Below are 16,090 nucleotides of genomic sequence, written 5' to 3' on the forward strand. Positions count from 1 at the left end.
ACCAAGGAAGCAATCAGTAGAAGGAGTAGAAATATTCCAGGTCAAATTGCTAGCTAATGTATTTTCTAATCATTGAGTTTCTGTGCTACGGAGCTAAGTCAATGACTAAAATCATGTCTCCAGACAAGTGAACAACATTTGTTAGAATTTGTTTTCTTTCAGCTTTGGCTAGAGAAGAGTTTTCTTTCCATTCTCTCTTGCTCTGCAACACTTTCCATTCAGTAAATTGTTGTCTTGCTGCAGACATAGCAATGTCCCAAAATAGCTTTATTCTTGAACTCATGTTTATCAAAACAAGTCTTCGCAGAAACTACTTTAACGTTTTTTCCAACTCCAGTAGCACATAGTGGACTTTTTCAGTCAAAACTAGAGCAAATATCTTGAAAGGGGCACTTCATTTTAATTAAGCTACATAAGATTGCATTTCTAAACACTCCAGCACTGAATCACTTACTGGAACATGGTTATTACTTACTGCAAAGCAATACTGTAGTCCTTTTCAGTATATACGTTTGTACATCAGAGTAACACCTAAATAAATTAATCACATAGCACAGCTGTCTAGCTAATGATTAGAGGCTGCAGGACTGAGTCAAGGAAAAAGCAATGTGAAAACTGCTCCTATACTTTACCTGATCACTTGTAAATGTGATTCAGTTTCTCTTTGAATTCAATGGTTTTGTCTTTTCAGAGCAAAAGTTATCTAGTAAATGTAACTGAAGGCAGAAATCAGAAGGCTCTTGTTAGTATTTGTGACAATACCAGCTGGACTAAAATTGAGCATATGGGTCTAAAGATACTATGTCTCACCCCTATTTGAATTTCTTAGCCCTGGGCTGCAGATGTCTGAATAACACTGTAATATTAGAGAGTCTTTTACATCGAATATGACCAGCTTTTGCAGAAAACTATATAATCTTCAAATATATTTCTGGTTTTGGTGTGAAAGCAAATAGTTGGGGAAAAGTTGGTCTGGTGTATAGAATGTTTTTCTGGACTTGGAGAGCTGGTCTTGGTGCAGACTTCCAAATGGGACAATTTACTGGCATGGCTGAAAACGCGGTAGATATTTTGCTGTCAAACCAGGGTATTTGACTGAAACAGATGTAGCATGGTTAGGTGTGCACTGCTATTTGGGTAAGGGATGTATGCATGCCTATTAGAAAGGCCATATCACAGTTCCCATGTTTTCACACTCTTTGAAGTTACAAGACTTGCCAACGTATTTCAGCCTATTGCTTGTGTCTGAACTGTCCATTTGGAAAACCTGATATTTGCAATTTGGTCTCATAATTGTTTAGATTGGATGAAGTAGCTTGTAAAATTCATGTTCTCTTTCTTGTTTAAATCTGTGCAGCTTTTTCAATCAGATTTCTAATGAAATGAAAAAATAGAAATTTGCTTTTAGTTTTGCCTTTTTGGTGAAACATTCTTGCCAGCAGATTAACTGGCAAGAACATTCATGAGGAATTAACTTAAGCATGTGCTTAGATTCTGGTCAGCAATTTACTTAAGGCCAAAATTTCACAAATACTTTAGGTATTTCATTTAGGTAGGCAAGCAAAAATCCAAAGATGCATTTTCAAAGGCATCTAGGCAGGTCTAAATCTTGATAACTGAATCCAAAAATAACAATTCAAATAAGAGTTTTAAAAACAGTTCTACAATAATCATTCAGGTAGTTAAAATCTGTTGTTGAAGTGTGTCTATATATACATTTGAAAAGGACCAAATGCTTTTGTCAGCCATACCATCGGGTTAATTTCAGCTGTAGTATGGAAGATAGCCATCTTTTTTTTACTTATATAATAGGGATTTTTTTTGTTTTTATATAACGCAATAAACTCCTGAGATATGCTACAAGGTTTATTGAATTTCACACAATATTGGAATGAAAGCCAAGTAATGGTATTGAGCATTTAGGGTAGCATTCTACAAATGCTAACTCATTTAACTTTTAGTTGACTTCATGTATGTGCATAAAAGAGAAAGACTATTCTGATTTCAGAAAAGGGGAAAGCCACGTATGTGCCCAGTGCCACAGAAGTGGAAATGTGAACCAAGAAATACCTAGTTTCCTGTCCTAAGTGAGCACCACAAGCCTGTCATTGAGTAATATCACCAGCTGTACCTTTTTGTTCTGTTCTCAGACTGTTAGCTTGTGTTTCCTAAAATGAACTTAACTGAAAGAACTGGAAACTAATGTAGTCACTCAGTTTACTTCAACCAATTCCTTTTATAGTAAGCTCTTTGTGAATTTACTGTTAAATAAGTAGATTCTCCTAGCTGTGATTGGTTACAAAAGTAATATGATTTTGCTTGTTTTCTGACTGGATTAAAATGCAGATGCTTCTGAAGCATAATTACCCTTTATTTCCATAAACAACAGTACAGAGGAAGTTCCAAAATCAGTAGAAAAACAATTTGAGATGAGTGCAAACGATGATAAAATTAATGCTTTTTAATATATTTTTATATATACATATATTTTGAGAACTGGTGAATATATTTTGCATTTCTAATAATGTATATGAAAAAACAGTCTGTCAGTTCACAGTCCTGCATTCATAATAATGAAGTTTCAAAAAGCAAAGGAGCACAGCTTTTCCCTCTTTAGGTGGAACATCAATGATCTATTTATGTTAATTTTGAATACATAGTACAGTGACTTCCAGCTGTTAAATGCATATCATTGACGTGAGTGGGAGTTGGTGACATATAGCGTGTATCAGAATAATACTCAATTAAAATATTTTGTAATTACACTTTAATTAAAATTTTTTTAATTTCTAGCCAGAGCACTTCATCCCTTCAGGATAATGACAAAACACCAGAATAAGAGTAGTATCTCTGATTTCTGGTTAAGGTGTTATATAAGCAAGACAGCAGATGTGTGGAGCTACTGGAATGAAAAGAAATATTGCTGCATTGCAGTAAAAATTTCTGTCATTTTTAAGTTTTACCTTATAATAAGAAAATATATACTGTCATCTTTTCTAAAATTTTCTGGAGATGTGCCCTCTCTAATGACAGTTTATGTCCTTAAAGACAATTTTTTTGCCTTGAGCAGAAGAGTGAATAAAGAATGATAAATCTAGCTGCTTACCATTCAACTGTTCTTTTTTCTGAGATTTTTCTCTTACACCTAACACTGGAGTATTTGTTAATGAAATTAAATCTGAATCTTACAATCTGGAGAAGAATCTGAAAAGATTTGACAGAGACCCATTTTGATGAAGCACTTACGTTGTTTCTTTTATTCCACATGGACATCTCCAGAAAACATATTCCTCCAGCATGAGCTATCTTTTGCAGTTAAGTACCTAAAAGGTAGATTTCCAAGTTGGGCATTACTCTCCTAGATTTGCTTTATTGCTGCATAGTTCATCTCATCCTTAGAGAGTCATCTAACATAAGTATCTCCTGTCTCTATATTGACAATTTTTGGTAAAGATCATCTTATGTACATCCGTCGTCTTGTTCTGCAGATCCCTAATATTCAGCATAGGTGGGGTCCATATTAAAACAAAGATAACATCATCTTTGCAATTTCTTAGTGTGGTACCATTACTTGACATGTAAAACAGTAGACCAGAAGATATTTGTCAGGCCTGAGAATTTCTGAAGACACTTTTAACTTCAAGCACAACTGAAAAAAACCTGTAGAACTGATCATATTCCAAGGTGTAGCTATGGAGTCTGGTTTTCAGATCTGCTTGCAAACCCTTAGTCTATGCATTTTAGGAGGAGACAAAAGATGTTCCAGCAGATCAATGGTATTTCAGAAAGTGTTGTTTCACTGAGTGCAAAACTTGAGCATGGATATGCCAAATAAAACTACATCATTTTAAAAAATAAAATGAAGTTTTTATGTGACTGAAATGTTAATTTCTAATCACAGTAGAAGACTGTTTCTATTCAGTATTTATTTCATATCATAAGGAATACATTATTATATAAGAATTTTCTCCGTGTTTCCTCCATGTGGGCTTCAGGACACAGAAAGCTAGTTTACATCATGTATCTGGATTGCTCTTATGTATGTGTTTCTTTAGTATGCCTATTGGCATAATATGTCTACGTAGATCTCAGTTCTTTTATGTGACCACATGCTGAGCCCTCCTTGCTTAGCTGGGTCTCTTGCTTCTACTAATTCATTCTTAAGAGGAAAAAAATCCTATTGGTTAATTATGGCAATGGGACACTGGGAGAGAATTTAAAAGAATCTTGGCAAATAACACGTCGTAGCCTCCAGAAGGATGTTCTCATAACAGAAACCTGCAGGCCATTCTACTCTCCTGCACCTGCTTCTCCCCAGCTCAATTAAGAAACAATAAGTTTCTTTGTATTTACCATTCTTTTATCTCCTTGACATTGGTAAGGAAAAGGCTCGTGGTTCTCCCTGCTTGAGAGTCAGTGTCATGTATGCTCTTGGTTTTGGCTGCTTGTGTTCTCTGCTATTCAGTCGTGCCACTTTCTGGACGTGCACACCAGACAGTCAATTTTTTCAGTCTCATTTCTACTTCTTTATTTAAGGACTATATATTTCAAAGCCACTTCTAGTTACAAGTTAAATGCAAAAATATGAGCACCTAGAAATGACTGAAGTGTTTGAATGAACAGTACCTATTACTAGCTCACACTGGAGCTGTGAAGGATTTTCTCCAGAATAGCTTGTTTGATTTAGATTTTGGTCACCTGAGTTTGTAAATTTCTACTTTAAATGTTGAGTTTGAAAAACTCAGTAGTTCAAGACTCTGCCAAAATCATAGGTTTTTATCCAGTTTCACGCTGAAAACATATAATATTGCTCATACAGTTTGATTACAGGACAGATATCTAAGTAATGGGTTTATTTTGTATGGGTTTGAATCTCACTTGAGTCTTCCCATGGACTTGAAGCAAATTCAAGCACACAAGTCCAGAAGCAGACCAAGCTCAGTTTTGTTGCAAAGAATTTCCATGTTTCTAACTGAACCTAACCTGGGGTTAGAGGGTCAATATTTTATAGCAATCTCACAAAACACAAATTTTCTCTATTTATTTTTAAAACACTGACACTTGAAAATTTTTACTGAATTTCTGTTTTTATTGCTACATAGAATTTCCAATGCAGTGAAGCTATGTTTGAGGCTGTAGAACAGCAAGATCTGGATGCTGTTCAGATTCTTCTTTATCAATACACACTGGAGGAACTGGACCTGAACACACCAAACAGTGAGGGACTAACTCCTTTGGACATTGCCATTTTGACAAACAACATCCCTATTGCTAGGACCCTTCTTCACGTTGGAGCAAAGGAAAGCCCACACTGTAAGTAAAGAACACAAATTGAATTGACTTATATAATTGCCTGTAGGAGATTGTTTACTGCTGTTTTTGGAAATTAATTACATCACACAAAAAAATTGATGTGTTTTATTGTAAAAATTATTATACCAGCAATAGTACCACAGTGCCGGAGGACACTTGCAGCAGCATCTGCTTGTTGAATACGTGCTCAGTAGATCTTTTTTGTTCTGTCAGATACACCAACTGATGAATCCAGTTGAGCTTCTAAAGCAATTAACACTGGGGCAGCTGAGTTGATACCAATAGTGAGAAAAAATACTTTAAAATATGAAAACAGGAACTGAGTCAGTTATTCAAAGATCATGGTCTGAATTATGGAGTTTGTCATAAAAAATGAAAGGACGATGGGTTGTCTAGACTTCGGTTTATTTTGGTTATCCTTTTGACTTATTTTGATTATCCTTTTGATTTTGGCTTTGCTGCCTTCAGGAGATGGGTTGTGTTGAAATCTATCATTTCCATTACCCACAGGCTCTTCACTCCTAGCCTTCAAATGGCCTAAAATCCCACTTCAATGAGAATTTCAAAGTTCTACAGAATGAGAGAAAAGCGAAACAAAAACAGATCTTCTCGCTTTACTGGAATACCAGTATTGCTTATTACTACATATTGTAATTAGAAAACTCCTTTGTATTCCTTCATGGCATTTTTATGCACAATTTGTGGGTTGGAGAGTGACTTACCAACCCAATTAATCAACCGTATACCATGACACAAACTCTGACGCCTTACTTGTGTCTAAAAATACACCAATGTATGCGAATTTGTTTTAAACTGTCAATGCCTATATTTAGGACATTCCCAGCAAGGCTATAATGAGACTGTGTTTGAGGGGTTCGGCCACTGCAGACTCTGCCATTAATTTGAAGTTAGTTAAATTAACAACATTTAGTGCTGGCATGTCAATCTCAGTGCTCCAGGAAATTGCACCTTGAGGCTACTAACATTGCCAGTTTTTTCACTGGAGAGTGTGTGTGCATGTGTGTGTGTGTGTTGAGTTTTTTTGCCAGACCCTCAGTGTTGGTACACCTTTATTGCTTTTCTGTGTCCACAGCACTTATATTATCATTTATTCTGGCCTCCTTTAACCTTCCCTGGAGATTTTTGCATAGTGTAGCTGCTCAGTGAAAAGAGTTTTTTAGTTTTATATTTATTTGTTTATTTTTCTGTCATGGTTCATGACTGAGGCTTTAAAAAAAAGTGTGACAGCATTTAGAGTACATGATTGACTGCTGAAGCAACATTCATTAACCATGACAAATCTAGAGGAAAACACAGTCTTGAGTGTTCTAAACAGCAGTAAAAAAGACTAAACTAATTTTTCATTGACCTCATCTGTAAATAAATGCAGTCTGATGGCGAGCAGGGGCAATCATAAATTAGTATTCATTTCCTGTAATTAATGCAAACATGCCTATGAACACAGAGAATATGAATATATAACCACCTCATTTCCATTTCAAAATATACCCACCAAATTTCCACTTCACTTATCTTGATTTTTAGTTTTTCTGATTGAAATAATGGATGAAGCATTCTCAATAAAAAGCAAATGATTGTTTGTTTGGGGCTTTTTTACCTTAAGCATTTACAGAGCAAAATGCAAAAAGTTATTTTCAGCACTCAAAACAAAGCTTTGCAGCATGTTTTTGTGTGGTTTTATTCTTGTGGAACTGATAGCAGCCACTTTCTATTTTCTCTAGCCTTTCAACCCTGTTAGAATGAAATCCATTCTGTTTGTATGACCTCAGGGCTGCAAGAACATGATCTAGCGAGAGCATTTTCATTTCTCTGTGGTGGGCAGTTGAGCAAGACTTCCCTGATCTGAATAGGAGGGGAGGGGATTTCAAGGTGAAATTCTGACTCACCCCAATTTTGGGACAGGACACAAGCATCTCTTAATGTGATTGGAAGTGCATAGGACAGATGCACAGATCTGGGAGACTGCAAGGCAGAGGAATTCTCCATTCCAAGTGCACACAGAAAGCTTCCTAAAGAGAAAACTCTTGCTCTTCCACTATATTAGCTGCAGTGATCCAGCTGAAATCTCATTATAGCCCCTAACCTAATGCTGTAGAAAAGAGGATCTGGAGAACAGATAGCTTCCATCTGTATCACCTGGATTTCTGCCTGGAATAGGAACAACAGCAGATAAAGCAACACAAAGTAAAACTATGACCTTCATTTCCAAATGGATCTCAAACTGTATGAATCTTAACAGGAACCCAACATCTCTTAAACACAAAGTAAGATCAGAGAGTACAGCATTTAAAATATTAATTTAGTGGGGAGGCGGCAAGGTCCACCGTGTTATCTTTTTAGTTACTCTTGTTCATCATATACTCATGCTTTGGCTTGGTTTGTTCATGTGAATCCAAATAAAAATAAAATTAAAATTTCCAGTGGCTGATTGGACACATTTCCAAGACCTGACAATTGTGGATCAGATTCTTGATTAAACAGCTAGAGCCAGATCCTTAGTGAAAACTTGAATCCATGCCAATTCTCAATCACCTGAAGTTCTGGCACATAAAATCTCTTTCCTCAGTCTTGTTGTGCTATCAGATGAGTTGCATGCTTATTGTAGGCACGGATCCAGGAAACCGTATCACCTTTGGCCTTCCCAGTAAACAGGCAGTTCTGAGGATACCAGCAGATTCCAGTAAGCCTGGCCATATGTCTCTGATGTCCATATGAAGAATGATCAAACTTCAAGAAGAATGGCTTCAAGCCAGTTTCTGAAAGAAAAATTGTAGAGACAAACATTCTTCAAAAACAACCTTTTGGATGTCAAAGGCATTGAATAATTCTTTGCTCTCCTCCTGTGGCTTTAAAGACCCTGCGGCACTTTTCGCGTTGGTATGTAGGGTTATTCTTGGACAGCTAAACTTAGATTGTGATATTGTTATGAGAGACAAAGGGCAAAAGTTAAAACAAGAAGTTCAGACTGGATAAAAACAAACACCACCTGCACCGTAAGGACAGTAAAGCAGTGGAACAGGTTGCCTAGAGTCATTGTAAAGCCTCCATCCTAGGAAGTTTTTAAGACCAGACTGGGTACCTTCAGTAACTTGGTCTGACCTCATAGCTGACCCTGTTTTGAACAAGAAGGTTGAACTAGATAAGGTCCTTTTCAATCTGATTTGTCTGGTATCCCTAAATTGGAATCACAGGATTAACACACTCATATGTGCAGACATCTTTGTCTATGTGGTGTTTTGATGTCAAAAACCTGTCAGAGTCTTGGTCCTTTATATGGTACAGTTTGATGTTTTCAGAAATGTCTACTGCTCCTGGCTTATGCAAGTGAATGACTGGTGCACGCTGGGCAAGATTCATGCTGTTCCTGTGAAAACCTTAGGGAAACGAAGAGCCTCACTGTCCCTATATAGCAACTCCCCATCATTGCTAAGAGTAGCTGCTTACACTAGGGCAGTGTTTTCAGTAAATAGGGGCCTTTTAAATTAAGATTATCTCAGAGCTCTTCTGCAAAAAAACAGACACCAAAGTAAAGTGATTTCAGAATTCCTTCTCTTGTACAGTGTTTCCTGCAAATTGAACATCAGATCTGTCATTGCATTTCTTTTCAGATTAAACATGTTTACAAGTCCTGTTTTCAGTCCTGTAAGAGCATTTCTGAAAATAGGGCTTGATTCACCACAAGTCACTGTATAATCAAGGGGCTGGTTTAGGGTGGTCTTGTGGACTTGGGCTAAAATCAAACCTGGTTTTAGTTTGTAACCTATGTGATCGTCATTTTCACCTTTATGTAGCATGCAGTAGTTCATAAGGGCAGTCTGAACTGCCAAACGTCAAATTAAAATCATTCTGAGATGGAAACATTCATCTCCATGTGTCAAGCTGCTTGTTATCTGTCCTGTCTGTCAGAGGACTAATTAGATATTACATGGGCAAAACTGTGGCACAAAGAAAACCTGGAAAGAGATCCATTCTATACCAGCCATGGCCCTTAGGCAGAAAACTCTCATTCTTAAGTTTGCCAATGAGATTTCTCTTTGCTTGTAGAGATACAGCATACCACATATATACTGTATGTATTTATAACCAGTACAACCTTCTTTTTGACTATGAAAGCTTATGATACTGTGGCAAAATAGAGGATGAATAGAAACCGAATGTTTTATTATTTTAGTTCATTTTTAATATTCTACCAACTTAAAACATATATGCAATTTCAGTCTAATTAAGACATTTTTAAGCATATGAGAAACATTGGAAGATAAAATTTGCTCAATTTATTCATGTTGTTAATCCCATTTAAGTGGCCAGATCCTTAAGGGGTATAAATTGCCATGCTCTGATCCACTTGATGACAAAATAACTACTGGAAGGCAGAGTGTTCAAGGATTTGACCTTACATGTGTTATACTGGAATGCAGAAGGCCAGAATTTGGTCACATTAGTCCACCAAGCAATTACTTACTTTTCCCTTTTCTTGGTAGTTGTTAACATGGAAAGCAGGTCAGTGCATCTGAGTACATTGGTCCAGGAAGCACAGCAGCGAGTTACTGAATTGTCTGCACAAGTGATGAATGAAGGCCTTGGTACAGACAACACAGAAAAAGAGAAGCAACTAAAAGCATGGGAATGGAGATACAGGCTATACAAGCGCATGAAGGCAGGCTACGAGCATGCTAGTAAGTAGAAGAAAGAAGTTGCAAAATTCAAGACAAGAACTCTACAGCTGAGCACACTCTGCCTTTGTTGAGCAAAGATGCTCTCACTAACTGATCCTCACAACACTGCTGTGAAGCAGATGAATGTTAGGGTGGGAAGACTGAGGCATATGACTAAATGGCCTTCCCAAGGATGAGAAGGAAATTGATGTTAGAACAACAGAGGACCAAATATCTAAGAGCAACACATAGCTCCTTTAGGAATGGACTCCATAAAATTGATGAGACCTCCAAACACTTGGTTCGGGATCTAATGATTCTGTCCTGCTTATTTCTCTTCACATTTACTCCTGGATCTCATTTAATGTGCTCAGAGTTTAAAACAGGATGATTAGAAAATAATATATGAATAGGGAGGAAGAGTGATGGGGACATTAGCCTTTTTTCTGTTGTAATTTAATTTTTTTAAAAACAATATATTCTGTTTTAACAGATTGGAGTTGTTCTAAACATTTGATCAAACAATGGAATTTCATTTTACATATAAAAATTGTGAAAAATTAATCTTAATTTTAGCATCCACATATAACATTTCATCAGTGTAGTCAGAGATTGGGTCACTTTAAACAGTTGTACAAGTGAGTCTGTACCCAAAGTAAATGTGAATTTGGGCCCATGGGAAGGAATAAACAGGGCTGAGTTGTTTCACATGTGGATCTTTTAGCTGTATCCTATTCAATGAAATACAATCATTGCCATTAACATTTTTACAACCATCTTTATATAAATCTACTTACAAATAATTTTCTCAAATTTATTGTATTCTAAGATTACTTCAAGACAGATGTAGTGCTCCTTGCATTAGATACTAAATGCAGGAAATACAGCAGTAGTGTAAGTTAATATAACCATTTTTTAAAATCAATCCCAGCACTAAGTCATGACATTTTGTGTTTGATTTCTGAATTGAGTCTGATTGATATTCTGTGAATTAACCTTTGGTTTTGGGTTTTTTTAAAGAAAAAGATGTTAGGCTTAACTGACAAGTGCATTTTGGAAGTACTACACTGAAACATTTGTGGAGTTTGTAATTTCTGGATCACAATAATGTAAAAATGTTTTCTGTTGTTTGATAAATTTGAGTTTGTTAGTGAAACCGTAAAGGTTTAATTAGCTTTTTGTGGTTTTGTCCTTTCTCTCTCCTCCTACCCACCCCAAGAGATTTATAGGGGCTTTTCATTGACATAATTAGCATGAATCTGTTTTATTGGGTTACATATATGCAGGAAGATATTTTTAACCAAAAGGAGCCAAAAACCATGATAGAAACAAATGGTGTCTGCAGGATATTGTTAGCAGGGTCACTAATTAAAATGCTCAAAAGGCAGAGAACACAAACACCTACAACCCAAAGCTCACAATTGCAGGGTGATTTTCAGTGGGTTCTTTGAAGACTCAGAAACATTGTTTGAATAGGATTTGTTGTCCTGAAGAGCTGATGTTTTCTCTTCTCTCCCAGGAGCCCCTGAGGCGCCAACCAATGTCTGTCTCATGGTAACAAGCAGTACATCACTCACTGTCACCTTCCAAGAACCTCTGAGTGTCAACTCAGCTGTGGTGACCAAGTATAAAGGTACTGGATTTAGACATCTTTCACTTACTTTAACAATGCACAAAAAATTGAAGACTAAGTGACAAAGATATTTATCTACAAGAGATTATATTATAATGCTAGTAATGTTTGAATTTAATTATTTTCCCAGTTAATAGCTGTAGAAGTGGAATTTTCTTAAAAGATTCCCCAAAGACAAAATTTTTATTAAAAAAGAAAAATAAATTAACCAAAAGTTTTCTCCATGAGTGCTTTGAAGAAGTTAGCTTGACTTACTGTGGTTAGGACATCGGCTCAATGACTGGGTTGAGATGAGCAGTTATAAAACACAAGCTAACTTTTGGTGCCTGTGGGCTCCTGAAACCATGTGTATCTTGTAAATGCCAAACCCACACCACCATTCCTTAAAGGAATGCCTCTGGAAGCTGAAACTTTTGGCAGAGGCATCATACAACCTAACTAATTAGCTATTCCAGGGCTGCCACATCATTCTTGGAAGGGCAATACATTTGGGGTGGCACCAGTTAGTTGCAAAGTGGAATGAATAGGAAAATGCTTCCATCTGAATAGCGCTGTTGAATAGAAATGGTTTCAAAACAGAATTTCTGTTCCACAGGAAATTCCAATATTAAAAAAAAAAGAGTTTTACTGAAGATTAGAACAAAAATGAGAAATTTTAAAATTTCCTGTTGAAGGGAACTTCCAGTTTTTCTAAAATGTTTAGAACAGTAAGTTCTTCAGTGTTAAGTGCAGCAGTCCACAGCCTCCATCTTCCAGTAGGGGCCTGAGTCCTTCCACAGGTCAAGGGACTGAAAAGCACAGTTTTGAAGATCTGAGGCCTTCTTTACCCAGCCCAGGGGAGTCAAGGAGAGGGGAGCCTGAAAGTCCTCTCGGTTATTTCCCACTGTGTCTCTCTTAATGTTTCCTGCTGTGTTTGTTTCTTTGTATTAATATTAAAAAGTCATTTGAGAGGTACTTGGAACTTGGATTTTCATACATATAGCAAGAACCATAATGGCTATATGACTGTGGGGCAGTCTGTTTCATGTTTCCATGTGTGGGTATCACAGGGATTGCTTTAAGAGGAGAGATTCAGAAAGCCCCAGTCCATCGAGGGTCCAATATCTCATGGAGCTCTTCTGAAGGTGGAACATGCTTGTGCCCAGGCTCCGCTGGCATCAAGCAAACACCAAAAGGATGGCATGAGTTTATCTTGGAAAAGGCAGATTCTCTCTCTTTCCTCCACCTGCTTCTTATTGGAGACTCCAGTTATCACTGGCTATGCCCAATAAAAAAAAATTTTACAGTGTAAGAAAAAAACCCAACCTCTCAGACATCACTAAAGCCATCAAAGTGATTCCGTTCCTGATAGCCTCATTAGAAGGGTAAATTACTGTATTACACCTAGTCAGCTCTGCAGTGCTGCAGGAATTGTGATTTTCAAAAACATCAACACCCTTTAGAAGCCTAAATCTAATTTTCAGCAATGGGTTGGGTTGCCAGGAAACTAAATTTTATTTAAGGGCTTCCTACTGCCTGATTTAGGTGGTGAAAACAATGCTTGGGCTTCTAAAACACTTAAGTTCTCTTGAAAATATCAGCCAGCTTTTTCTAATATGTCTCCTTTAAACAACCTTGAAATATAGTCCACATTCTAATTATAATGATTGTTGATATTTTCACAGTAAAGCAAATTGCCAAATAGAACTGATTTTTAAAAATAATTTTCTAAGGGTTATAGTATTTTTCTCTTGTGTATTCATGTGGGTTGAGTCTGTTTTGCACCATGTCAACTCTGTCCTCTTTTTGGTAAGCATAACATTCAGAGATACTTAATGTAACCTGACCTAAATTTCTAATCAGACTAGGTAGCATTGCCTTCGTATTTTGAATTGCCCTCACTGGTGATCATTTTATGCTTTATCAAGTTGACAGTTAGTTTTGCCAGAATGTTCTTTTTAAATCCTTTATCCCAGGAGACTTGCATATTTATGGTTAGATAAAAAGAAAGATCATTAATAGCTCCTTTTGGTGACTTTCGGGAATTAATTAAGCACTGGTTGTAGAATTGTTTATTACATTATGGAGTGAGATTCTTTGTGCTAGTTTGAGGGGTCATAAAAAGAACCTTTCAAATGATCATTTGCAAGAATGATTAGAACCAGCTAGCAATTACTAGCCCTGAAAGGAGGGCTTGATAACATAGTGTGAGGATCTTTTTAGTCAGATATATAAAGCTCCTATCCAGAAAATCATCTAAGCATTTTGCTAATTCAGGGACAAAAATAAGCTGTTAGGTTTTTTTTTTTCCCCCTCAATACTTTACCATTTCTTTTTCTAAGCAAATTAAAATTCAGGAGCATTTGCAGCAGTGTTTAGGGAATACCTGCTCATTAACAGAAGCTAATAATGTTCTTTTCTCCAGAGCTGAATTATAGGGGATAAAAACTGACATCACTTCTGTTTAGTTTAGTTCCCTAAAAACATTGAGAAACTGCCAATTACTTTTTTTTCTGTGTCATCTTTTTTTTTTAACATATTTTTCCAAAGCTTTATTTGCCCAAATGTCGTTTAGAAACTGGGTTTGGAACATTATCTAGCTGTCTGCTATTTTCCTGTGTGTGATCTTTTCCCTTGTTAGCTGTATAACTTACAAATAATAATACAGGAGAATAATACTTTGCACTCACTCTCTAACCACTAAAACCATCTCACTTCATTAGGAGATTTAATTTTAACCACACACGGTGAATGGGTATTGACTTTGGTGTCCCAGCTGGATGGCAGTTCAGTGACTGCATTCTGTTGAGCCATTGCTTTAAGGAGCCAGAGTATTCTTTACTTCCTCTCCTGGATTGTTGTTTAATGTTGCAGGCACCATCCTAATGGCTCCCTTCAGTTTCCCTCCAGAGAAAGCTACAGCGTAGTGGTGGCTGACTTGAAATGATTCCTATGTATATTGTAACTTAGTAAAGTGTTTTGAGGCTGGAAGCAGACAGGCATGACATAAATCAATAATAACAGGAATAATCTGCTCCATGCTAGAGAAAGATTCAAAGCCAGAGACACCTCACCCCAGCCAGTTTTAGGAAGGATGTGAAGCATCACTGCAATATTGAGAAGAAAAAACCCTGTCCTTGGTTTAATCATGCCCTAAGGCTAAACTTCACATCTCATCATGGAAGTACTTAAATTCTGCTTTAGTTTTATATTTTCGAAAATGCAATCAAAACATTCTACATTAATATACAAAATAACTTGCCACGATTTGAAGCTAAGGTGAACCTTCTGTTTACACTGTCATATTGTTACTGCATGATGTATTTTTATCCTAAGGCTACACTACTGTAACTATCCTGATGCAAAAAATCCCAGCAGCAACATAATCCAGATAGATAGGCACCACTGGACTCCTAGGAATGGTCCTGATGATGGAGCGGAGTAGTAAGTGCTTGTAGGGCTTTTAAGAACTGCTGTCTTTCACTAACTAGCCTTTCTAGGGTTCACATGTTCAACATAACACATACACATAAAGAAAGCAGGAATTTTTAAAGAACAAAATTATAAGTAATAGTAAGTAATTTTGTTGCACTTGTTTTCTGCTCATTTTAACCCTGATTATTATTTTGCTTTTATGATTAGTAAGTCCAGGTAAACCTCCTCTTACTGCATTTTTTTCATCCATTTCCTCTCAGAAAGAGTCATAATAATACTGTGATTCCCAAGTATAGGGTAAGGAAAGAAAATGGACACAGCACTGATCATTACCTACTGGAAAGGATCGCTATGCAATGGAAAAATCTCTGTTTATATTTTATTTACAATTTTTAAACAAATATCTATACCCCCTTTTGGAGAAAAAATGAAACAGCTTGTATACCAAAGTTAGCTAATTTATTTAAGAGCCTGGAACTATTTATGTTTGAAGAGAAAGCAAGAGAGAAAAAAATCTGAGCCATGTTTGAGGTAGCAAACAGAGCCGATCTTCTCCCTGTTTGGATGTAGCTGTGGACATTGATGAGAAGTTATTTTCCAGATAATTATGCTAAGTTGTCTACTTTAGCCCTTGTTACTTTTTTGTTTAGTTTGTTATTTTAGGAGAATATCTCATGTTTGTCAGGACTGCCCAGCTGCCTCCTAGGATTTCTGTTGGGTGGAGAGAAGATTTTTTTATTTTCTATGTCAGTGTAGCTCTTTAAAAAACGAACATGTCAGCTTAGATCAGGAAAGAATCCGTTATGTCTTGCTTAAATTTTGACAAAAAGTAACTCCCTGCCTCCTTCCTTTCAAGGCAATTTGTGGTTCATTTCAGAATTTTTTGCATGAGAATAATTTAAATTGTCTTTCAATCACTGGTTCAGTCCTAGCTAGATATGCAGTAGTCAGAGTATGTTAGTATCGCATGGTTGCATGAAATGGGTTGGTTATAGGCAAGTACTTTTGTCCAGGAGAGGCTGGGGGGAATTTGGGTTTTCATTTGAAGTTTCGA

General features: G+C 36.6%; 1 protein-coding gene across 1 annotated transcript in view; it reads left to right on the forward strand.

Annotated features, from left to right (window-relative positions):
* ANKFN1 (ankyrin-repeat and fibronectin type III domain containing 1) overlaps positions 1-16,090 on the forward strand; it is a 62,613-nt gene that overhangs the window by 13,042 nt on the left and 33,481 nt on the right. Inside the window, 3 exon segments of the mRNA XM_010294391.1 lie at positions 5,103-5,313; positions 9,816-10,010; positions 11,509-11,622. Of these exon segments, the coding sequence (XP_010292693.1) occupies positions 5,103-5,313; positions 9,816-10,010; positions 11,509-11,622 (520 nt within the window).

Source organism: Phaethon lepturus, unplaced genomic scaffold (genome assembly GCF_000687285.1).
Source record: "Phaethon lepturus isolate BGI_N335 unplaced genomic scaffold, ASM68728v1 scaffold10809, whole genome shotgun sequence".
Classification (NCBI taxonomy): Eukaryota; Metazoa; Chordata; class Aves; order Phaethontiformes; family Phaethontidae; genus Phaethon; species Phaethon lepturus.